This window comes from Nilaparvata lugens, chromosome 11 (assembly GCF_014356525.2).
Source record: "Nilaparvata lugens isolate BPH chromosome 11, ASM1435652v1, whole genome shotgun sequence".
In the NCBI taxonomy this organism is placed as follows: domain Eukaryota; kingdom Metazoa; phylum Arthropoda; class Insecta; order Hemiptera; family Delphacidae; genus Nilaparvata; species Nilaparvata lugens.
The window spans coordinates 24,906,020-24,930,911 of NC_052514.1; the positions used below are offsets into that span (position 1 = coordinate 24,906,020).

A 24,892-nucleotide genomic window follows, 5' to 3' on the forward strand; every position below is an offset into this window, starting at 1 on the left:
ACCAGAGCACCAATCAGAGCTCAGCTAGCGACCTCTATGGTGATTCCGTGTACCATAATGTGGCCGGAGCTAGCACTGACCCCTGGCATCATCCTCATTACCAGTATTCACATCACAGGTGAGCTATTAAACAGAAAAGCTGACACAACAATCAGTGCAAAGTAGTTGAGTATTTTAGATTTCAAAGGTTTTGTCAAAAACTATCGGATAAACAAGAAAAATTCATAAAAAACCTTTAAGGATGAAATACAGTATTGAAATTGAATTCAATGGCTTTGAATAACAAATGACAGTAGATAATGGCGGGATAACTCATTAATATGACGAAAGACGTCTTGAATCAGCGGTTAATCACAATTGATTTCAATAATATGACAAACGTACGTGTTTTTGACTATCTCAGCATCTTCTTCTGCTTGCAAGTAATACTCTTCTAGTGAATTTAATCCTAAAATATCCGAAATCACTAGACTGAATGAAATTGTCAACTTGAAATAATCCTCTGAAAAATGTTAACGCCACCCCAACCTCAACCCAATGGGATGAAAATTAATTAAATAACCGATATCAAACACAAGAATGTGCTGGATAACCGATATCAAACACAAGAATGTGCTAAGAGGTGAAAATATTTTGATTTGTCAACCGCTATTGACGACTAAAGACCATGTAAACGCAAGCATTCGTCCAAATTTTAATTTGAAAGAAAAATAAAACCAACCGCTCATCAGTAACCAGTTCCCTATCGAAGCGAGAGACCAATATTAGTTTTTTGTCAACTTAAGTAGAAGGAGAAAGAAGAATTATAAGCACAAGTCGACGTGCCGCCTCGGTTTTTTTAGATTTTTGAGAGAAAAAAGCTTATAAGGAAGCGACTCGGACCAGTTCTTTCACATGTTAAAAGTCGGTATCTTTCAGTGTTGATCCGTAGGAATAGATGTCCTTATAACCTACGACTATGGGAATAGCTATCTATCCGACTCCATTCCATATTTCTAAATAGTTATTGCTGTATATCTGTTGCAGCCCTTAATGTATATCTATTCATATTGAATGTTAGAATAGCACCGTACTCGTAGTCTATATCTATCTATAAATTCTTGATAATATACATAAGCCCTATTACATTCTCAGGTATAATGTTATAGTGGTGTGTCTATAGGAGAAGTCCCAATGCCACTCTATATAGATTATATTCGTGTGATTTTTCGTTTAGTAGACTAACATCGATCTCGTCCTGGGTTTTTTGTATTTCTCTAACGTTTTTTAATCACAAACGTTAAATTTTGATATCATTCGTATTGAAAGCCTGGTGAATTCTTGTCAAAATATAAAGCTGTTTAATCGCATATATTTCCTCAATGTATCAGGTTTTGGAAGCAATGATGAGTTATGAGCAAAAAATCTGATGGGTGTGAAACTGGTTTGAATCAATGAATGAATAATTATCACTTGCAGATTGCGAATGAATTTAACTGGTAATTCTGCATAGGAAGATCAAATTTGAATGAAAAGTAAGAATTTCTAACCTTTTAATATGAAACATTACACAATTATTTTATTATGAAGTTTGTGTGTGAATAGCTTGTGTGTATGACGCGCTTTTAGGATTCTATCAAGGGGTTCCATTAAAACCAACCCCCCACCACTAAGGACCCCCGCAAATATGTCGGCGGTCGTCATGCCAAACATGTCAAATACATTTCCGATCTTATTGACCGAGCGAAGTGAGGTCTTCGATTCAAGTCGACGGTTTGCATTTCTCTTTATGTTTATATTTTCGTTTTTATGTTCCGCATTTACAGCGAAACGCAGCAATAGATTTTTATGAAATTTGACAGATATATGTTCCTTTTTGAATTTCGCATCGACATATACATAAGGCATTTGAAATTTTGCATTTCAAGGATAATACAAAAGGAAAAGGAGTTTCCTTCGAACGCCAATATTACCGTAAAAATCAGACTTTAGAGTTATATATCATAAATCAGCTGTCGAGTGGATTATAAATTGCATGCAATGACGCATGCAATTCAATATCTCCATGTAACTTAGTGAAAAAACAGCTGTTGTGTGGACTGTTAATTGCATGCAGTGAGGCATGCAATTGATAACTTAAAGTAGCTTCACTTTGAACCTAGCACTGTGATTTGTTTTTTTTTTGTGTCCCAGTGTTCAGTTTGGTATTTCTCTGAATTCTGACCTTTTATAAATTATCAATATAGGTGTGAATTATTCTACTTTGGACCACATTTTTAAAATATATGGATTTAAATTATATTTTGTGTCTCTACTTTTGTTACAAAGCCTTTTCATTTCATTTTCTAGTTATTTTAAGGATTTTTTCCAAGCAAATCTCACCAGCGGGCAAAGAGTTATTTTTTTGCTGGTGATGCCTAGAAATTTTATAATTAGTTTTCTTCCCTCATGTAAATGCATGTATGTATGATTGTAGTATGAAAATGTATTTTTATTTTTGCTCGTGTATGTATGTGTATGAGTAAATTATTGTTTGTTTTCTTCTTGGAAATAAATGAATTTGATTTGATTTGATTTGATATCTCGCCGCCAGGATAGAATTTACTCTGATGGACAGTATTAGAGGAGACTGTGGTTATAACTGCGCGAGGTCTACTGTTCATAGAACTACTAGTATTTTCGATTCACCTCTCATGAGTTCAAGTAATGAATTGACAATATACATTAATTGATAGACTTTTATTCTTGACATGAGCTTAACTATTGAAAATCAATAATATTTCTATTAATACGTACAGTATACTATGAAAGTGACCCTGTTTATATTTGGCACAGCACACAAATACTTAAAAAGTTACAATTCACGATCAAAATTAGCCTACCAGCATCATGTTTCAAATATAAAAAATATCATATTACGATAGCTTCACCGGATCCAGGGTCCTTATTCGAAAGTGCATTGGTAACGGGTAATAACCACACTGATTGAACGATGTCTGCGACGTGCGACTACAAAGTAAGAATTCTTCCTCCTTTGTGCTGCAAACTAAGCTACAGCTACAGTTAAGCGACAAATCTGCAGCTACAGTTAAGCGACTAAGCTGCAGCTACAGTTAAGCGACTAAGCTACAGCTACAGTTAAGCGACTAAGCTGCAGCTACAGTTAAGCGACTAAGCTACAGCTACAGTTAAGCGACTAATCTGCAGCTACAGTTAAGCGACTAAGCTACAGCTACAGTTAAGCGACTAAGCTGCAGCTACAGTTAAGCGACTAAGCTACAGCTACAGTTAAGCGACTAATCTGCAGCTACAGTTAAGCGACTAAGCTACAGCTACAGTTAAGCGACTAAGCTGCAGCTACAGTTAAGCGACAAACCTACAGCTAGAGTCAAGCGACTAAGCTACAGCTACAGTTTAGCGACTAAGCTACAGCTAAGAAATAGAACATCTTGTGGAAAGTGAAAAGGTCAAGTGAAATTTATCAAAGAAGTTCAGTACATGTGTATTGGAGAGGAAGAGTCAAAAGTGAAATATTGGAAGGAATCGGAAGCTTACTCCTTACTTACTCTCGTGAATGACGAAATTGATTGCTTTACAGATGCCTATTACAATGATTGATTCCGACTTTCAGGCGGGATGCACATCGGAGAAACGCGTTTCGTGAAAAAAGTTTCAGGAAACGTGAAACGAAAGTTGCTCGCAATCGACTGATAAGATTAGGCAGGGAACGTTTCTTTTGTATGCATGCGCGAGTGAAACGGATTGCATGAAACAATTTTCATGAAAGAGGGCTTCACGAAATGCGTTTCTCCGGTGTGCATACCGCCTTATTTGACAAACAAACTACTAAATAGACGTAGGCTAATCATCTATCCGATAAAGACTGTATTATTTTATTGACATATATTGGGCAGTGAAGGCCTGTCACCATTTCTATTTCAGGAAAAAACATTCGATCTGGTGCTTGATTAATTCTAATTGCCGGGGTCCCCGACCTAAGACAAGCACATTTTTGTTGCATACATGTCGTACTAGTGTTTGCTCTCATCATAGCTACCTCTAATACAGAGGTGGCTAATACTGTATTAGAGGTGGCTAGGCTCTTTCAAACTCTTATGGAACAAGCCCCTAGGCCGTCCAACGTATCTGCACAATCCTCAATTATCAAACTGACATTTGAATTTTCTTCAATTTTTTTTCTGCAAAGTTCCTATGAGTTAAACAAGTTGCTATTTTGTATCCTTTGATGAGTGTGTAAAGATTACTGTCTATTTTTGAAAATGCATCTTATCACCATTCTTCAGACTATTTTAATTTGCAATTTTTCCTGAATTTTGTTTCTAGAGCCGTCCACGAGTACCACCACCACCATCACCACCACAACATGGCGGCGCAGTATGGCAGCCTGTTGCTGGGGCATCCGCCACCCGCCCGTTTGGGCCACCCTGGGCACCCGCACGCCACGGGGCCCTACCACCACCACGCCGCCACTAAGCCACCTGAGTGGCCTCCCAACCACCGCACGCCTCAGCAGCCACACGCCCTTGACCCCGCATCAACCTCCTATCCACCTGCTTATCCTACTATGTCTGGTCAGTAACTATTTTATGACAATCTGATTTTATTCGATCAAAATTCTACTAAAATCTCAAAGTTTGATCCTTTTTTTTAAATATGCCATTTTTAAACAACAAGACATGATTAAAATTCAAAATTTTATTTTAAATACCCATTTATACGAGGGTTATTTTTCAAACTCCAATCACATATCTTAAGACACAGAAAAACAGTAGGGGGGTGTAGATTTTAATGGCCCGTGGGGGATGGGTGTGACTGGATCGTCCATATTGTTATCGAGTTATGGACCCAGAAACATGGACGTCTCACTTAAGCCTACCGCTAAGTGCTAGTTGCGTAGCGTTATTCCTTCTTGCAAGCAACATGCAATTATCAAGCATAAATCTAACGAAGAATGATTCAAATTCATACAGGAATCATAATGAGTGATGATTTTGTCCGTGAGTGACTTCTGGAATCGACGTGATCCATGACAACTCGTCTCATAGTGCTGATGCAACCAAATGGCTTCTCCAGCAAAGCAAATGGGATGATTTCGATCACCAACCATACAATCTTGACTTGATTAGTAGTAACTCATACCTTCCCGCAAAACTCGAGACATGATCTCATTTGGCGGCAGCATTTTATGAAGAGGATTCTGGTGGACTGGCCCACTGGTATGACAAATGCCTCAAATTATACGGCAATTATGTTGAAGAATAAGCATAAGTGTAAGTAACTTGTAGTGGAAAAATTATTTCTCAATCGGAGGTTGAGGAAAAATGGCCATCGTATATTTGTTGGGCAAGGCCTGTATTGACAATAGCAACACTACAATACGACGTATTCCATGATTAAGTCAAGCTATAGTGAGGTTCACGTTATAATGACAATTGAGAAAGATAGGAGAAAAGCGTTGCCGACTCTCTGTCTTGCCACTACCTTATATAGATGATAGCTGATACCGATACATCTGATGTAGTATTAGATGTCCATTCGTGTTGAAATTAATCGTATTTTGTTCATCGAAGAAATATAATATTTAATGATTGAATAATACTTTTTCATAATTGAGATGAAATATTTATGTTAATTAATTATATTTCTACATTTTTGAAAAACAATCTGGCAAAGTTGCGGAGCTAGAGAAGGATTGCTCTATCTTCTTTGCCAAATAATAGGCAAGGATAGCAACACCATTGCAATCAAATACTGCCATAATAACGCGGACCTCACTATGGAGTTGTGATCATCATAATGCCCTGGATGGCCTGTTGATTTTAATCATGATTAAATGTCACGAGAACCAATCAGACAAATATTTTTGAAAAGGAGGTTTCTGTGATTGTTCCAAGAGACATTAAATCACGGTTGAAATTTAACATACTTTTGTGCAACCGGGCCTAAGTGATACAATTGGATCAGGTTGAACATGACATCTGATTAAAATCAAATTAAATTTTAAAAATAACTTTTGAACATACTGAGGGCTCATCAATATTTGGATGATTAGTTGATATCAGATTTATTCCGCCAATGATATCAATAAAAAATTGAAGTTCATAAATAGGTTGAATAACCTACCATTCTCTTCATAGACAATACATCTAGATTCACTGTATGCTGTAAATCCATTAGAAAAACATGAATAACATGACAAAGAAATTCCAACATGACCAGTATCTCACATGTTCATGAATTAATCAACAATGACGTTGATTATATGACTGTTGGCGTAATATACAGCAGAACAAAATCATGGACAAACGGCTGGTGAAATTCCACGTCAACTCCCGAAAATTATCGCTGCCTATAATTCAATTTTCCAATAAATTTGTACTCTGAGCACAATGTGGTTGCGTGAAAACACTGTTGTGGACCCCGTGTCTGGGGAAGCACTTGAGAGAGAAAAGAGGGGAATAGAGGGTAGAGAAGAGAGAGAGAGGGGTAAGGGAGAGAGAAAATGAATGGAAAAGAGAGAATGAGAGAAGAGGGAGAGAGAGTGAAAGAGAGAAGAGGGAGTAAGAGATAAAGAGAATGAAGGGAGAGAGAGAAAGTGAAAAGAGGGAGAGAGTACGCACCACCAATTTGATGGCGACGAGAATGAAAATTATAGGAGGGTAGAGGCATGACGCGTAATTTCATGGTGCTTTATATGGAATGCCATTATGATGCGAAGGGCGGATCGGGTCAGGAAAGGAGGAGAGGAAAAAGGGAAGGAAGAAGAAGAGAAGAGACAATAAATGGGAGAGAGGATGATGAATGATAACTGATGAGGGAAAACCAAGCAATCTCTTGCTTTGCTGCTGATTCCGTAGTCGATTACTCCTCATCCATCTTATCTTCTCTTCATCTCTCCTTCTCCTACTCTTCATTCTCTCCTTTTCATCATTTTTATCGCTCCTTCTCTTCTACATAATCTTTTTCAATAAATATTACCTCACCTGCTAATATTCCTCTCCTATTTGTTGATATTCCTTCTCACCTATTTCATAATTTCCTCCTATTTTTTTATTCTTGATTATGTACTTGTTCTCCTTGTTAGCTCTCCATTTTCAATAGTCTTCTCCATTTTGCACCTTTCTTCTTTTCCTTTTTTTTCTCTCTTTGCTGCATTGACTTCAATTCATTCTTGTATTGTTCTAGTATCATAGTTCTTCTTGTATTTTCATTAATGATGTTTATCCTCCTTCTCTTAGTAGTATTCTATCATTATGTTCCCTTCCCTATCTTCTTACTTCTTTGTATCTTATCTCCCCCTCCTTTTTCTCTAGTTTGTTTCCTTCACCAACTTAGCCTATCTTTTCCTTTACCTTCAGCTAATTTTTCGACACCACCTTTTTTATTATTTTTATCTTTTTTTAATGTATTCATCTTATATCGTGATTCCTTCCTTGGTTTCATCTTTTGTCCCTTCCTTCTTCCTCTACTACATCATTTTCTTACTAAAGTAATAGCGCTCATCACAGTAGTACTCTTCACCCTCATTCGCCTTTCTTAATAACGCACTTTATCATTCCCTCCCTCCTCTACCCTTACCAACATCTCATTCCCTTTTTTCTTCTTCACCTCATTTTCTTTTCCTCTTCCACTTTCTCCTTGAGTCAGCGACGTCGCCTTTTGAGGGAGCGTCTCGGCGCCTAATATATCTCCCCAACGCGCATTCACGCCCACTCTTTATAATCATTATCCACCACTGTTATTGGCGTTCCATTCACTTTCCGTTCCACTAATATTCTGTTGAAGTGTTTACAGTGTTTTGCTTACTTTGATGTGGATAGAAGCGTTCATTCGAATATTCTTAATTATGTGCTATTCATTTCTAGTTGTACAAAATCATCATCTATCCATTCATTCATGTATAAATCAGTTGGAATAGGATTCTTAAGAGGCATAGCTTTCGATTCTCCAAAGCAATGCAAAAGAGTAAATATCGAAATAGGTTTCGATAGGAAAGTATACGAATGGAAGACCTTTCTATAGACCTTTGATTACATTGAACAGGTAAACAGTTTGAAATTGTTTAAAAGAATACCAAAGACAGTACCTTCATTTCGGTTTTTATATGATTTTAAAAAATATTCATGGATTTAAATCATCACAGAAAATGTTAAGGTTTTTTAATTTTCCCACAACCTTTCCGTTGTGGAAAATTCACACAAAGACCAATTATATTTTTCGAATAAATTTTGGGTATCAATCGGCTAAATGTATAAGGAAATGGATATCAAATCGTTTTACAATCGTTGTCTGCTTGGTTCACAGAGCAGACTTAAATGTTTTCAGAGAGTGAAAACAAGAATTTGGAATCCAAAAACGTTCGATGCCCAAACAATTATTTATTTTATCTAGGGTTATGCTCACATAAGCCAAAGGCATGTTTGTAGGTACATAGAAAAAATATGAGCATAGAGAAAAGATAGCATCAGAAGATTGATCAATGGATCATACTAAAGGGCGTTTATGTTCCAACTTCCAAGCCAATTATTGACGATTACTGTCGACTATTGTCGTCCTCTACTATCTTGGCCGGTTGAGAGTGTATGAACTGCACAGAACGAGAGACTATCAGCATCATATAGTCTTCTTCTTCTCCTTTTCATCAAGGATTAGGCTCTTGCCTGTTCCAACTCACAACAGTATAGATCGAATCTATTACAGCACACAGTAAATCTAAAATTAAAGTTGTTCTTTTTTTATAGTAGATTTATAATGAAACTGAAAATTTTTTGCAGCTATTACGTATTATGTATTCTATTGCCATATTTTCCTAGGTCTACCTATATCTCTTTTCCCTTTCGGGTGGTAGTTCAGAATCATCAAGGGAAGCCTTTCTGCTGGCATTCTGTTGACATGCTCCTCCATTGGTTGCGATATGATATTACCTTCTCGTTCATGTTGAAAGCACCCAGTTCTTGTCGTATATCCTCGTTTCTTATGTAGTCCCGGCGGTGGTCCCGGCGGAATCTCATTTCTGCTGCCTGCACCCTGCTCTCTAGACGTTTTGTTGTGACCCATGATTCACTTCCGTATAGAAGAACAGGGGCAACCAACACTCTGTAGAACTTCATGAGTGTTTCTTACCTCGCTGTCTTGTTCAGGGTTCTGCTGATGTTGCCACATATTGATTGGAATTTACTTATTTTCTTATCAATATCCAATTCGTCCTTGAAACTGATATCACAACTAATGTAGCAATATTGTGACACTTGCTTCAATACTATGTTGTCAACAACTATTTTTGATCTTGTCGGATATTTACCGGTGTAAGCCATAATTTTTGTCTTCCCCTGAGAAATTCTGAAATTACAAGCTTTGCATATTTCATTCAGGATATGAACTGACTTTTGTAGACTGTCTTCATTTTTCTGTATTATCCACAGGTCATCCGCGAACAAAAGTGCATTGAGGTAAACGTCATCATATAATTTAATTCCCAAATCTACTTTACATTTCCATTCTCTGAAAATGTGGTCAATGTAAATGTTAAATAAAGTGGATGATAGACTACACCCTTGTCTTACTCCTTGATTAATAGTAATCTCTTCTAGTCTTTAATTACCTGTATTTATAATGATTTTTGTTTCGCGGTATAAGGTTTTGACAGCATCAATCAGATGTCTTGGATAACCTCTCTTCCACAGAATCTCCCAGAGTCGATTTCGATCAACTCTATCAAAAGCTTTTTCGAAATCAATAAAGGCCATATGGGTTTCTAAATTGTATTTTCGCCTTTTTTCAATTATCCTCTTCACTGCAAAAATATTGTCTGAGCATGACCTTCCTCTTCTGAATCCATTTTGTTCTTCATTCAGAATCGCTTCAGCAATTGTTTTTATGCGGCAGTTGATTATTTTAGAATAGGTCTTATAGCCAACATTCAAAAGGCTGATTCCTCTGTAATCACATAGTTACACAAAAAAATACGTGGACAAAGAGTGAAGTTTGGAATATAAACACCCTATTCTATGAGATATTATTTTCTTTGTTATTGTTCCTCTATTGTATGAGGAAAATCATGATTGAATTGAATCATATCTTAGTATAATGTAATATAAATATGGACAAATTCGAACTTCTGAGCCGTTTTCAAACTACTGGAAAATTACGCTCCATGTTTTGGTACTATTTTCCCGCATAGAATTCCAATAGATAAATGCACTGATAAAGGTAGGCGCACACAGATCGTCATCAGACGGACAGCACGCATCGGACGGATCGGTGGATGCATTGTTTTCAATTGGAGTGCGCATACCTATATGGTCCGATGACGATCTGTGTGCGCCTACCTTTAGTCATCAAATTCACTACCTACCTCAATAAAATGTTCAACTGCAAGAAAAAAATGAAAGAATTCGGAAACTTTTGTATCTTCCAGGTGACAAAGCAGTGGATTTCAGGAGACAATAAAATTGAATAATGAGGGGAATTGAAAGGGTGATACGGAGGAAAAACCGAGAGAATATGAAAAAGAAAATGAAGAGGAAAGAGAAGGAGATGGAGATGGAAATGAAAAAGAAGGAGAAAACTTGGAATGATGAGATGAAGAGGTTTGAAATGGAGGACAAAATGAGATGAGATGTTTCGTTATGAGGGGAGCGAAATATCTTAATAAACATTGTTACATGCGCATTATTAAACAACAATATTGCTCTCGTTTCTTGAAGATGTCACTGAGGTATTTTCCGCTTTAGCTTAACTCTTGCCCACAAATGAACAACATCTCATTTTTATCATTACATCATCTTCTGAAATTGTAGTAGCTGAATACATTTGAATTGAATTGTTTAAATATGACAAAACAGACTCTCGAGTCTCTTGTAATATTTCCACTGTAAAATGTAAATTTAAAATTTTCAACGCTGATTTGAATATTGTTCTTACTTTGTATCGACACTCAATTTTCGATATCACTATTATCATTATGATCACCATTACATGGTAATTTATAAGATTGAGGATTGGCAATAATTACTTGGCTAGATTAATTTTTCTTCAGATGTCAATGCATTCTCAACTTCAACCACAACAGTCCCTGTCCAAAGTATGAAAAGTCCTGTGCACTTTGTCTATGATACAATAATCACTATTCCCATAGAATATTTTGATGACCACAAGATTTAAAAATCAGGAACACATTCCTTTAAACATTCTGATTTTGAAATATTTCTTAGTTCTCCACAATTCACATTCACACTATCTGCTATTTATGATCACAAAAAAATCTATTCACGAGGGAATTTCAAATTTTAAAGCCGATTTCTCTTTTATTACCTGATTCAAGATTGTTGAAAAGTACGTAAACACTACTGGATCAATCAAGAGGCAAGCATTTAATTATAATTACGGTCATTAATTTGTTTCTAATTGTGTCTAATTGTACCTACAGTCGATTGCATACTCATGTCTTATTCTTCCGACTTCACTTATTTATCTTCTTAAAAAATTCTTCGTGATGTCTCATTCTCCTTGTTGTTGTTGTTCTTCTCTCCTTCTAATTTCTTTCTTTATCCTATTTTAAGATTCCTAGGAATCTTCTCGAATTGTGCATGTATTCAAATGTATGCAGTAATATGTAGCTATATTTTACGTGAAAATATACATTGTTCTACTGTTTGGGGTCAATTACAACACGATTAATTATCCAGGATTAAAACTAGCTAAATCACGATTGAACGATTTCAATTTTATTGATGTAGTGTGTTAGAAGTTCTATCGTCTTGCTGGGAGATAAAAGATGAAAGATATCAACTTAATCCACACATTGAATTGAGTTGATATCTTTGATAATGTTTTAAAACAGGATCACATTTCATCATTATATTTTTGCTTATGAGCTAGCCTATTGAGAAAAATAGGAATGAGCCTATCATTTATTATCATAAATATTCTTCTTTATTGGATATAATAATATCTTCATTGGGAGATGTACTGTTTTGGGCTGAGCTTGTCAGAGATAACAGACATCTCTTATTATGAGACTTATAAGATTTAAGTTTGAATTCAACACTATTTCCAAGATATTTGCCATGAATAAAAAAATGTATTGAGAATTAACAAAAACCCAAAATATCTTGTGAAATAGCTTCGAAATTCTATGATGTTCATGCATATTTTCAAAAGGTCATGAAAATAATAGCTGTTTCCCAAATTATTCATAGGAGAATTTTTTACTGCATTAAATTTAAAACAAGTATCATCAAATGACGGATCAATTGAAGAAAAATCATGATTCTGATAATAATGTGTAGTGAGAGAACTACAGCCCAATCCTTGGAATTGAAAATGAAATGAGTAAGACCATCCCCACTGGAGTACGTTCTTGATAAACTCTACCTCTCCAAGTAATTTCATTGTGATCGCTCTTATTGTTTTGGCAAGGAAAGAAAGAGCAATTCTCCCAGCAATCACATAGCTCTCTCCTACTCACTCATAACCTCTCACTCTTTTCTACTCTTACTCCTTCCTCACTGTCCACAAATGTATTTCATCTTCTTCCAGCTAGTCCTTCTCCCTCCTTTTTCTTTTACTCTTCTACACTCTCCCCTTTTCCTCATAGATCTTTGTCCAACTCATTCCCTGTCTTTCATCCCCTCTCTCTCACTCTATGTTTATATAAGACGTGCTTTGATTGGTCTTCCACTGACCATGACCACACCCCTTTACAACTCTGCATTCCATGCCCTCTGCAATAAGTGAGGGTCTGCACCAAGTATATATATATGTTTGTTTATTGTACATAATGTATGTATATACATTACTCTCGGTACACACGTCCTACGCTTTACTGCCTGGTTGTCATAGCAACCACATACTCGCTCTTCCATTCCCTCTCATTCACCCTCACTAACTCTCTCTTGTGCTTTATCACTCGCTCTCTCTTTTCCGCTTTATTTCTCTCTCTCTCTCTCACCATACGTTTACTTTGTGTTAGTGTCTATAGCGTGCGTGAGTTAAGCCCAAAGAGGGTTCCGATGCAAAGCTATTCCATGAAAGCAGAGCTGCTCGTTTTCTTTCAGTTTCCTAAACAACGTTCAGTTTTACTTGTGAACTGAATTATTTCCACGGAAACTTGATTAACTGATCATGTATGAGCTTTATGAAACGATAATGAGTCTAATCGTGACATGTTTATCACCAATAGATTTTCAAATGCGAGATTAATGCAATAAAAAACAAAAACATGTTTCCTGCTTATTGATTATTGGAACAAGAATCAGTTGATAGGACATCAATTGAATGCGATGATATTCATGAAACTGAAATGTAAACCTAACTTTGATTTGAACTGCTGCAAAAAATAGATGTTGTCCATCCAATGTATTGTAGATTATGAAAATCTATTTTGAATAAAGTCGATACAAAGACACATAATTTCCATTAGTTGTAGAATAATATAAAATTATTTTAATATGATACAGTATATGTAGATTATGGAATGAATTTTCATCAACAACAAGAGTAAAACATGAATATTATTAATAATGGTCGAACAATTAAGCTCGCAAAGCATTGGGTGAAGATAAAACATCCGAAATATTTCCAATTAAATGTATCCATGACTCAACATAGTCCCATAACCAGCTGGTAAGCCTGATCCCCTCTCAATATACATTATCCCCATTAGAAACAAACGTGCACAATTTACTGAGTAAGAAAAATTACAACTCAGGAACGATTATCAGATCAAAAAACCAATCGTTTTGGTCAAGAAATCAAGTAAAGTTTTTATAGTGAGACTCACTTAGAACTGGCAGAATTCCACATAAACAACACCAAAGCTTCTCATTGAACCAATGCTGACAGATTTCAATCAAATCTCACTAGAGTCAATCACTATTGAATTTACATTGAATTGTCAGCATTCCTCATAAACAACACCAACGCTCCCCATTCAGCCAATGCTGACAGATTAAAGTGAATATTGCTATAAAATCCACAACTGGTTTGTGAACTAGAGAACTGAAACTAGTCGAGACTAGACAACACAACATGATGCAGAGATCGCCTGCGCTGATCAATAATTCCTGGAATAGATCGATAAGACAGGTTATATCTTATTATCGCATCTCTGTTTGTTTTCTTAGCTCTAGTCCGATACATTCCTACACAATTAATGTTATAAGCAGGATAATAATTATTGAAAACGTTATATCATCTCAAGTTGTTGTATTGTGCTCAGTTATTCGAATGTGGTGGTTTGATTTGAGTTGTTTTTGTTGGGTTTTGTCTATTAGTTTGAGTAAATACACTTTGTGTAAGTCACAGGCCAAATTTTGGAATTATTATTGAGAATGATAGTGAGACGGAGATAGGAGAGAGTAAGAAAGGACGATGAGGATGGAAGAATAGTCACCAAGAATCAGAAACAGGGAGGTTTTTTTGTTGAGTGGAATGTCTTGGGCGACAGGTGATTGTCGGCTTCCGAGTTGAGAGGAGAAGAAGAAAAAGAGGGAAACAAGGAAAATTAATAGGAAGATGAAAAAGAAGGAGAATAACGAGAAGTGAAAGGAGAAGTAGAAGAAAAAGGAGAAGAAGAATCATCAGAGAGGTGATGAAGAAAAAAGAGAAGATCAGAAGACAGTCTGATGTGTTCTGGTCGGAAGCTGACGGCATGACTTCGGTGGCGCCAGTGCCAGTATACAAGAATTCAAGTGCAAAGAAGAGAGAATGACGCACTGAAAAGAAAGCCTGGGAGAAAGGCATGTGTTCAAGGAGCAAATGAGAAAATAAGCAGCGGATCATGATTGTAGCATGAAATAGAGAAAGATAGAACTAATATCGCAAAAAGTAATTTGAATTAGTAATAATGTTCTGAAGAGAGCTTATATACTCGTTCAATATTAAACTTCTGTACTGTATTATATTTTTCTGAGAAAAATGTACTTCATATGAGCCTTAAAGAGACTGCTTTTTATTTGGCTACATTCTGTGCCTAGATACAGGAATAATCATTACAGATGAGTGGAACTACAGGCTTTCAAACGATTTTGAAGTGATCTTAAAGCTCATAATGATATTAGTTACTTAACTCCCTTAGTTAGTTAGTGAAACTCCCTCAAGGAGTCATCATTTCAACTAGTGTGAATTTAATTATTCGATATGGCTCTCTCATATTGGAAAAATTACACCAATTATTGATTATAATACCATGCCATCAATCTCATATTGGTGAAATTACACATCATTAATTGTTACATTGTTATCATTATGCCATCAATCTCTTTTCCAGTTGAATCTTGACGACCATAAATTGATTTTCAAAGATCTGTGAAATCTCAAATAATATAGTAATCTTTTCATGATGATTTGGGAATCATACAATACAGTCTTATGGAATGAATACTATTTGTCAATTTGCATAATATCTAAATACTACACTGTATTTCAATAAATCTATAGTATCTGTAACAATTCAGGTCAATCCAGCTGAAAAGGTGTTTTCACTTGTATATCAAAGGATACTCCATCATCAAATCAATCTTCACCGATAAAATCGCTCATTTTTATCAGCCAATCAATTATTGTTGTAAGCAGATACAAGTTTGAATTAATGACGCATGCCCACGAAATCCTTTCAAGTATTGTCGTTCACACAGGTGCTCGGATATTCAAATTAGTTTCCTCAAATATATCTAGCTTCAGATCTTGTTTTAATTCTCTTGTTTTTGGGAGGACATTCAAAAACCCAGAAAACAGCTGTAAGGTTCCCAGACGTCTCAATCAATTAATTCGCCGGATGCTAATTTGGGTAGACTTCGTGACATTTTTTCAGTTTAATCTTATCAAAAAACAATTACTTTGACAAGGAGACGCAAGCTGAGTGATCCTGACCAAGATCAAATCCTGATTAATCTCATTTCTTATGTTATTATCATGGACAGATTCAAAGTTTGGCCCATTTTTTTAGAGGGAATTTATTGCGTTCATCAATATTGCTCTTATCCGTTGTTTGAAGGTGGTTCTCTTATCACTGAAAATTCAATTTTCCACTCAAATTTGCGACTAAATTTACGAGTGCCTTCATTCTTATGTCAATCTTCCCCTTTAATTTTCTGTTCAAGCACGATTTATAATCTATTTCTTCACTCTTAGAAATTCCACTCAAAAGTTGTAACATAACAAGCATGATGTTATGTTTTCGACCATTTTAATCCATACTATCTCTTCATTTTCTTATTAGAACATTTTTCGGTGTAGGCTTTGGACAAGATTGATCGCGTCTTTCCGATAATGATAATATAGTTTATATTTAAATGATTATTCATATTTAAACATTTTCGATAACTCAGTCATAAATAACTAATGATAGCTTGACAATTTAATCCCATCTCATGATCTATCTCAAATATCTCTGTCATTAGTAGCAGATTTGAATGACATCTGAGGCGTCTCTTTGATAGGAACTTTGGAAATCACGAAAATGTGAAAAGTAAAAGTCCAAAAGTTGTCAACCATTCATTTATATTAGGCTTATAGTTTTCATTTCAAGGACATGTTTCATGTTTTGTTGGTTCACGCGCATTGGAAACATTCTATTTTTTCATTTGATACTTGAATTAATGATTTACAGAAATTTTAATGAATTTGTCTTCATTCAATGTTCCAGGTTTGGAAGCCCAGGTGCAGGCTGACTCAAAAGATCTATACTGGTTTTGAAAAGCGGCCAAAGTCGCGGTATTCGATTACAAATCGCCACGACAAACACGAGAAAATACGCTAAACTTGTGAAAAAAATACGAAAATTTGGTGTACAAATTCTACAAAATTTAGTAATGAACAATCACGGTGATTGAGTGATATGATTTATGAGCTTTGCTACAAATGTGAGAAACCTACTCCATGAAATGAAGACGAACTAAAAGTTTAGTAGAAAACTGTGGACTTAAATAAACCAGTCACTTAATATTAATTTATAATTTAGAGTGAAAAAATGTGAATAGAGCCGAATTCCTATTACAGATTATAGATAACTAATTATTGTAAAGTATGAAAACATTGCAGAATATATCCTTAAAAACGAAAGAGCGAAACCCATTATCAAGAAATCAACACTTCTGGTTTTCAGGTTATCCTGTATCTTCATGAATTTTTTTACTGCATAATGTAGCAAAATATTCAAATAAATTGAATCTTCTAAGTATAGATTGCTTTATTACAATCTTCACTAGTTGTTCGGTCTCAAATAATTTTTAGTTGATGTAAATCAGCATTTCAAATAATCTTTAAATACATCCTCCTCATATAATGAAGTTCCTTAGATGAGAAATTACTTCTCAGGTGGGAAAGCTAAAGAAATCGATTTATAAGAAATTAACTTGAACTCAAAGTTGTAACATGGAAAAAAAGTATTTCTTGATCACAGTACCGGTACTCATAGTAGAGTTCCTCTACCATATTTTCTTATCAATTATTCAGTATACGCCACCTTTTATTGAATTTGATCTTATCAAATTCAGTAAATCTTTTACCATTTAATTTACTCTACCTGGATTGCGTACTTTTCCATTTACAAGAAAAAAGTAACACTAATACTGCAAACTATTGTTTGCTTCTTGATAAACATCATATTTATAGCATGCAGTTTGACAGAATGTTGCAAAATACCCGTCTCATTAAGTTTATCATCACACATCCCTTCTAATTAAATATGACAAATTTAGTATAGTGTAAAATAATACTTGTGTGAGCTATTGTGATTCGCTAGTGTTGATTAGATTAAGCTTACCTATAATATTGCAGTTTTGATAGCAATTAACCGGAATGTTGCAATTGTATGTTCTAGTGTTTAGTGTAAAAAGTCTGTATTATCCTGTATGTAAATGTATGTAAAAAGACTCGAAGACGCTTTCTATTGTTAATGTAAATTAATGTATAATATACGATTGAAATTTCACGCTGTAACATGGATTAGTATTTATAAAGTTTGTAATACTTTTAACAAAATTCTAAAGCTTCGTGAAAAGTAGTATTATCGAGTAAATAAACGATTACTGTGCATTGAAAAATAGATCAAGCATATTGAATAAATTGTAAGAAATATATTTTTGTTCTCTCGGTCCAATTCCTCAAATAAATTGACTACAGTATTGACTAAAATTCCGTTATTGGAGAATCATCCGTATTAGTTATTATTATTCTATTTTATAGTTATTAACATTAAATTTCTGTGACTTCAAATAATGAGAAACGTATATATAGTATATATTATTATAATACACCTATATAATATGTTAACAGAATCAGAAAGCGTTTGTGATGAATTAACAAACACATTTTCATGATTCTTTCAAGAATACGTGTTCTCAACTCGTTCAATGAATTTAATTAGTCATAAATATTCAAATTATTGTGTTCAATTAGAAAATTTAGCTGTCTTGTGAATAGCTGAACAAGTATCAAAAACACTATTGTAAATTGTATGAAGGACACTCACGCTTCAGTTAGATGACATTCTCTTGAAAAGACAAAATGTTCACCTCATCCATAAAGTAATGCATTAGTATGCTATCAACTAGTGATGACTACATTTTAATCATGGGAAAATTGTATATAACTCAAGCTACTAAATAATGAAAAAACCTGGAAACCTAGATCGATATAATTCAGTATTATCACCAAAGCAAGGAAATAAAACTTCAAACCTCAAATCAACAAAAGAACGCAGAAACTGTATATTTTTCATTCTAATGCATTGCTTCATGGATCTCTTGATCACAAAGATGTTTCTATAGAAAAAAGACAATATTGTGTACTTGTAAAAACACTTATATCTATCCAGTTATTAAAAACAACATCGAATTCACTCTGTGTATGACTATTCATTTTATAACCTTCGATTTCAAAGGAAGTTGACACATAATACTGATTGCATATTTATTTGCAATACAGATCAACATAAAGGCGATGTCATGTACAACTGAAATCACAGTTTAAGAATAATTTCTGTGTTGAAGATAAGGTGATGTGGTAGACATGCATATTGAATAAAACAATAATTTGAGATTGTCCCAGCCAATCACAGACATGAATAAGACTTAAATTAAAGGAGTCTGTTCCACCCACTCATTTCTTGGAAAATTGAGGGATTTCTTTATCAATCACTAACTAGTAAATGGCAAGCTTGAATACAGAGCCCAGAGAACTAAGAGAATTCAGTGAATGAAAGAGTACAGATGCTGCTCCAATAATGTAAAGAAATGATTAAATAAACTGTTAATAATTTATTATGATTACTATGATAATTTATTTATTTATGTTATTTACTCATGTACAAAATAAAAACAATGATTGGGAGATAAACAACATAATTAATCCATAATTCTCTCCCGAATTCAGATAGTTAATAAGTTAATCTCAATGAACAATTATCATTACGCTATTATAATATTAAATATATAATACTGAGCTGAGAAATATATTATTCAGCGAAGTTCGCGTTCAAACATCTCCATTCAAAGTTTGGTAATGAAGTTTTGGTGTGAGACAAAGTTAAGTGGGAATAAAGGCGACGCAACCAAGTGAATATGAATTTATACAGTCTATATTAACATAAATTTCTTCTTCTTTATCTTCTTCTCTCCTTTTCTCTCATCTTCCTCCACCTTCATCCGACTTCTACTCATCTTACTTCTCATCCACCTCATGCTCCTTTACTCCCCCTTCTCCTCACATTACTATTCCATTGCCATCATCTCTTCCATCTCCTCCTTTTCGTTCGTCTACTTCTCCTTCTTCTTCTTTATTATTTGTCTTCTTTTCACCCACTAGATTTTTTTCTATTTCTTTTATCACTTGTGATTTTCTCCAATTAATCTTCTTCTACTACTCTTTTTCCTTTGACATACCAATTATTTTCTCTTGTACATATTCTTATCATTACTTTCCACCTCATCAACCCACTTCTCTCCCTTCTCCTCATTCCCTTCCATCTCCTTCATTCATCCTCTTCATTACCGTTACCTCTCTATCTCTTTTATCATCTTCGTCTCTTCATTCTTCTGCTTCTCCATTCTCTTCTGATTCAGATATTCATAATTTTCTCTACTTCCTTTCCTTCCTCATCCTCCACTTCTCCCGCTTCTCGCTTTTTTCTCTCTCTCCTCTCCACTTGTTCTTATTTTTCTTCTTCTTTTTTCCTTTCTATTATCCCTCCCTTTTCTCTTATTACGGTACTCTTCTTCCCATTGCATTTCCTCCTTCTAGTTCTCGGTTTCTGCCATTTTTTATTTGTGCTTCATCATTCTTCGCACCCTATTTTTTACACTTTGATCAATCAGTTTCCTCTGTTTTTCTTCTCCTTCTACACTTTCTTTTTGTTTCCCCCTCCTCCTTCTCATTTTCCCTTTCCAACTTATCTTTTTTACATCTTCAAAAATCTTTCCCTCTCCCATTTTCTCTCTTCTTCCTTTTTCATCTACTCCTGCATCATCATTCTTCTCCTCTTCTCTCTCCAAGACTTCTCCATCTCTTCTTATTACTCCTTCTTCACTCCTTCTCCTACAACCCCTCTCGAAAAGCGTGCAATCATCTGCACAGCCCAAGACGCCTCTCCCTTCCTTGAGAATAATACAATGGCTGCGCCACCTTTGAAGTGGTGATCTTCTCAAGTAGGACTTGGTCTTAGCTGAGTGGAACTTAGCATTAATGATGAACAGCAGCAATTGGGTGTGCTTCGTGTAACAAAGGGCTGCACCACTTGGCACCACCGCAAATTCGCAGCTTGCCTTAATTAGCAACACTGTATCAAGAAAGGGGCGTCGGCACAATAGACGCCCCGAATGTAATGAGTAATGTTTGTTGTGGTAATGTGATAATTTATGGTTGGTCGTACCGAACAATTGTCAAAACGTTGCAATGCAATGTGACTGTTCTAATGAAAGTGTACGATATCAAAGAAAGACCAATCAAGTTTCTCAATATATGAATCAATATTGAGAGTTTACCAGCGGTAATTATGATAGTGAATGTGATAAGGCGTCTTCTCAACACAAAATATCAAATTTCTTCTGAGGTTTCAATCCCTACTTGAACGGTTAATCAATAATCGTATATGTACTGTATATAACCTACTGACTGGCTGTTGTGTTGTGTTGGCTGTTGGCTACTGTGTTGCAAATGTTAATTACTGATTTAATTGTACTATTGACGAAATGAAAATAGTGATTCACTGGATTATATAAATATTACAAGATTAAATAAGATTCAACCGCCTTAGAATGACGTCATGCACCTGATCAATATTTCAAAAAAATCTTTTTTCACGTTCATTGTAAACTGTCAGCATTGATTGAAAGAGAAGCATTGATGTTATTTATGACGTAGAATGCTATGACAGTTTAAATATAGGGTCTTCATACTTATATGAAGCCTTCAAATACATTAAGGAATCATTTTGTCTTGTCTCTTTTCGTCGTTTACTGGCTAAAGATGGAATCAGCATACGTATCCACAGTTAAAAGTTGAGTTTAAACCATTGATGGGCTAGAAGCAGTTTCAGCCGTGCATCTGCATACAGGCCTAAGATTATATTATATAAAAGCCGTCAGGCTCGCTTCGCTCGCCATATCCGCCTAGCCAGGGGGCTCCGCCCCCTGGACCCCCGACTGGGTCGTTCAAGAATGAGATCAGCATTTTCATCATATGTTAGGACGATCCAGTCGGGGGTCCAGACTAAACGTCTGGCTAAACGGATATATCGAGCGAAGCGAGCCTGACGGCTAGTAATATAGTATTCCCAGGAATAGCTGTGATTGAAGTAGCAGTGCCCAATCAATTTTATAAATGCATTTCAATCTTCAACTTGGTGCCAACCTAACAAAGTCAACTCAAACTTAATGCCAACCTGACAAAATTATTAATTTAGTTACCAGTTAACAACTGTTTCGAAGAGGTACTCTCTCTAGATTATAGTTCTATATTAACATATGGTATGGACATTTTCAATTATAATTAAGAAAATAAGAAGAAATGCTAAAAGACGAACTTTAAACTCTTAAAAACGACCCTTAGAGTTAAAATATTGTCAAAAGATTTCTTAGTGCGCCTCTGAAGGGCCAACTGAATACCTACCAAATTTGAACGTTTTTGGTCCGGTAGATGTTTAGTTTTGCGTGTGAGTGAGTGAGTCAGTCAGTCAGTCAGTGAGTGCCATTTCGCTTTTATATATATATATATATATATATATATATATATATATATATATATATATTTTTTTTTTCAACTGAAGAATTTTCATCAATGCTAGTATAGTTAAAAGAAATTCAACCTACCAATAATCTCGAAGACACTTCTTAGAACGAAATCACACTTCAGAGGTCTTCTTCGGCTGCTGGTCCTTAAAATTTTCATTACTTTGCGAGTATGGTTAGAAGCATTCCAACCTTCCATCAGAACTACTAAAACTCATTGTTGGATCTGAAGAAAGTAAGTGGATTCCAATTCAAATCCGTTCAGACGGCGCATAATTTCCATCGATTGTCCAAAAATATAACACTAAGACCTCCATTATTACGTGACTATTAAATCCCAGACACGGAAGGCTAGCCTTGACTAATTAAGTTGTTTCAGACTGCTATAATTCATAGCTCCAAATCCATTTTCAATTCAAGAACACTATTCAGTAGCTGAATACTAACCTACACTGGAAGCCACCAAACGAGAGAGAGAGAGAGAGAGAGAGAGAGAAAAGAGACAGAGATAGAGAAAGAGAGAGTGTGAGTGAGGGAGAAGGAGTGAGTGGGGCAAGGAGTGTCCGGCATGATCATAAAACTAATATTATTCATTTATTATCATTCCGTACTATTTTTACGACCATGGTAACTATTCTTTGTAATAAAATTGTTTTATTGTTTTTGTCGGTCGGTTACAGTGATATGATTTTTGTATTTTGATAGAAATAACGCAATAACGCGGTGGGTGGTAGGTACAATAGTATTATGCGGGAATGTAAAGAAGTAGTTGAAGAAAAATCATTCTCTCCAACCTTCGTTCGTCTGATCTGGTATACAGAGTGTTTCCGAACTCCCTTCCAATATTCTTGGTTCTAGGGCATTCTTCCTGAGTGCTCAATCATTTATGAAAACAATACAGAGCTACAAGAAAATTATGACAATTTTTCAAATTCACGGAACAAAATGGCGGCCGTTTGAAATTGAACTTCCCGAATAACCAAGAAACAGTTGATTCTACAAAAAATTTACAAGAATAACTTGTTTTAGTTTCAAACCGATTGACACCCCATTTGTCAAGATTGAACGGCGTGAGATATGACAGCTGTAGTAATAGTTAAAGATTGATTTGATTTTGGGAAGTTGCGTGGCATGAAGCTGATTTAACAGCTCTTAAGGGTTAATTTTTCATTTCCAAAGAGTGAATAATTTTTAGTGTAAGTTCATCGACTAAATCTTCTTGTAAATCAGTTTTGTATCTTTCAACAAGATTCAAAGCTTTGGTTTGTATTTTCTTTCTTTTCCTTGGTGTTAAATTTCCAGAGAATAGAGTACAAGTTTTCAATATTGTATCCAATGACTCGAATCTCACTAGCTATTACTTCGTTCAAAATTACATTGTAAATATCTATTTTGAATCTCGTCTCTTGTGTCTTTGTTTTGAGACCTTTATTGTTGCCTTTATCTATATTCTTATTTATTTATGTAACAAACGACACTGATGTAGAAACTTTGTTAGATAAATTGCTAAGATAATCCTTGAGTTTTTTCCAAATTTATAGGTGATGACACAATTAAAAGTAGGTTAGGCTTCCTTCACTTTTCCAACTCTCGATGTAAATATATCTATCATCCTTTTCCTTTTTTACCTTTTTGATTCTTTATTTAGTTGATTTGAATAACTAATATTTTGAGAAACACCAAAACTTTTCCCATGCTCAGAGACGTTTGGCCAATTGAAGCCTCAATATCGCTTGCTTCTTTTATTGTGCACTGACTTGTGTTTATAACCACTCATTGCGCGAATTTCTATTAAAACAGTGACGTCTTCAAGTAAGTATTGTAGAACTACACGAATTAACCTATTTCGGACTATGTGTTACGTTACCTAAATTTGGGAGAGGAGTAGCACAAGGTTACCTTATTTTTCCTCTCCCTATCATTTCGATAATGTACTTATTATATAAAAATGAATAAAGAGTAAAGAGAAAATGAAAACATAATAGAATAGTGTATGATTGTAATTCACTAAGAGACTTAGATAAATGACCGAAATACAAAGTACTGACGAAGTGCACACGCTTACTGAGAAACAACTTTTCAAACATCGATGTCTTTCCTATAGAATCAATGTTCTGACATTTTGATAAGTTGAGTCGAATCACATATTTGTGTATCAGTGTATTATATCAATATGGTGATCGCTGCAATATCCATGAATCATTTCGAGGCAATCAATTATTAGGGACCACATGATCTCCCAGCTCTGGGGCTCCAACTCGGGGCCTTCCAAGAAGGACTGAGCCTGCATTAATTTGGAATAATATTCAAAGAAAAAAAAATTATTTAAACCATGGAATTTTGAAATTTATTCAACTCTCTATGAAACATTTTCATTTTCAATATGTGTTGAAAATTATTGACTGAGTTCTCTTCAAAATTATATTTCAATTTGGGAATCGTTCCAATAATAAATACCCTCCTAGCTACCTCTACGACGTTTCGATAAGAATTTCAAATTCAAAAGGGTACTGAACACATTGTAAAACTTTGACAACTCAGAGGGGAGAAAAGGCACATGTGTGTGAGGGGCTACACGTTTCCCAGGTTGAATTTAGCCCTCATATATCATGTCACCTGGGGGAGAAATGAAGCTCAGTTAGGCATTCCGTGCTTACAAGCGA

At 35.1% G+C, this 24,892-nt stretch overlaps 1 protein-coding gene across 1 annotated transcript in view; it reads left to right on the forward strand.

Annotated features, from left to right (window-relative positions):
- The window catches only part of LOC111051775 (protein vestigial), a 77,608-nt gene extending 60,859 nt beyond the window's left edge, over window positions 1-16,749 (forward strand). The window contains exons 5-6 of the mRNA XM_039437965.1: window positions 4,324-4,571; window positions 16,649-16,749. Coding sequence (XP_039293899.1) covers window positions 4,324-4,571; window positions 16,649-16,698 — 298 coding nt within the window. The 3' untranslated portion in view covers window positions 16,699-16,749. The remainder of the gene's footprint in view (window positions 1-4,323; window positions 4,572-16,648) is intronic.
- Window positions 16,750-24,892: the final 8,143 nt, after the last annotated feature.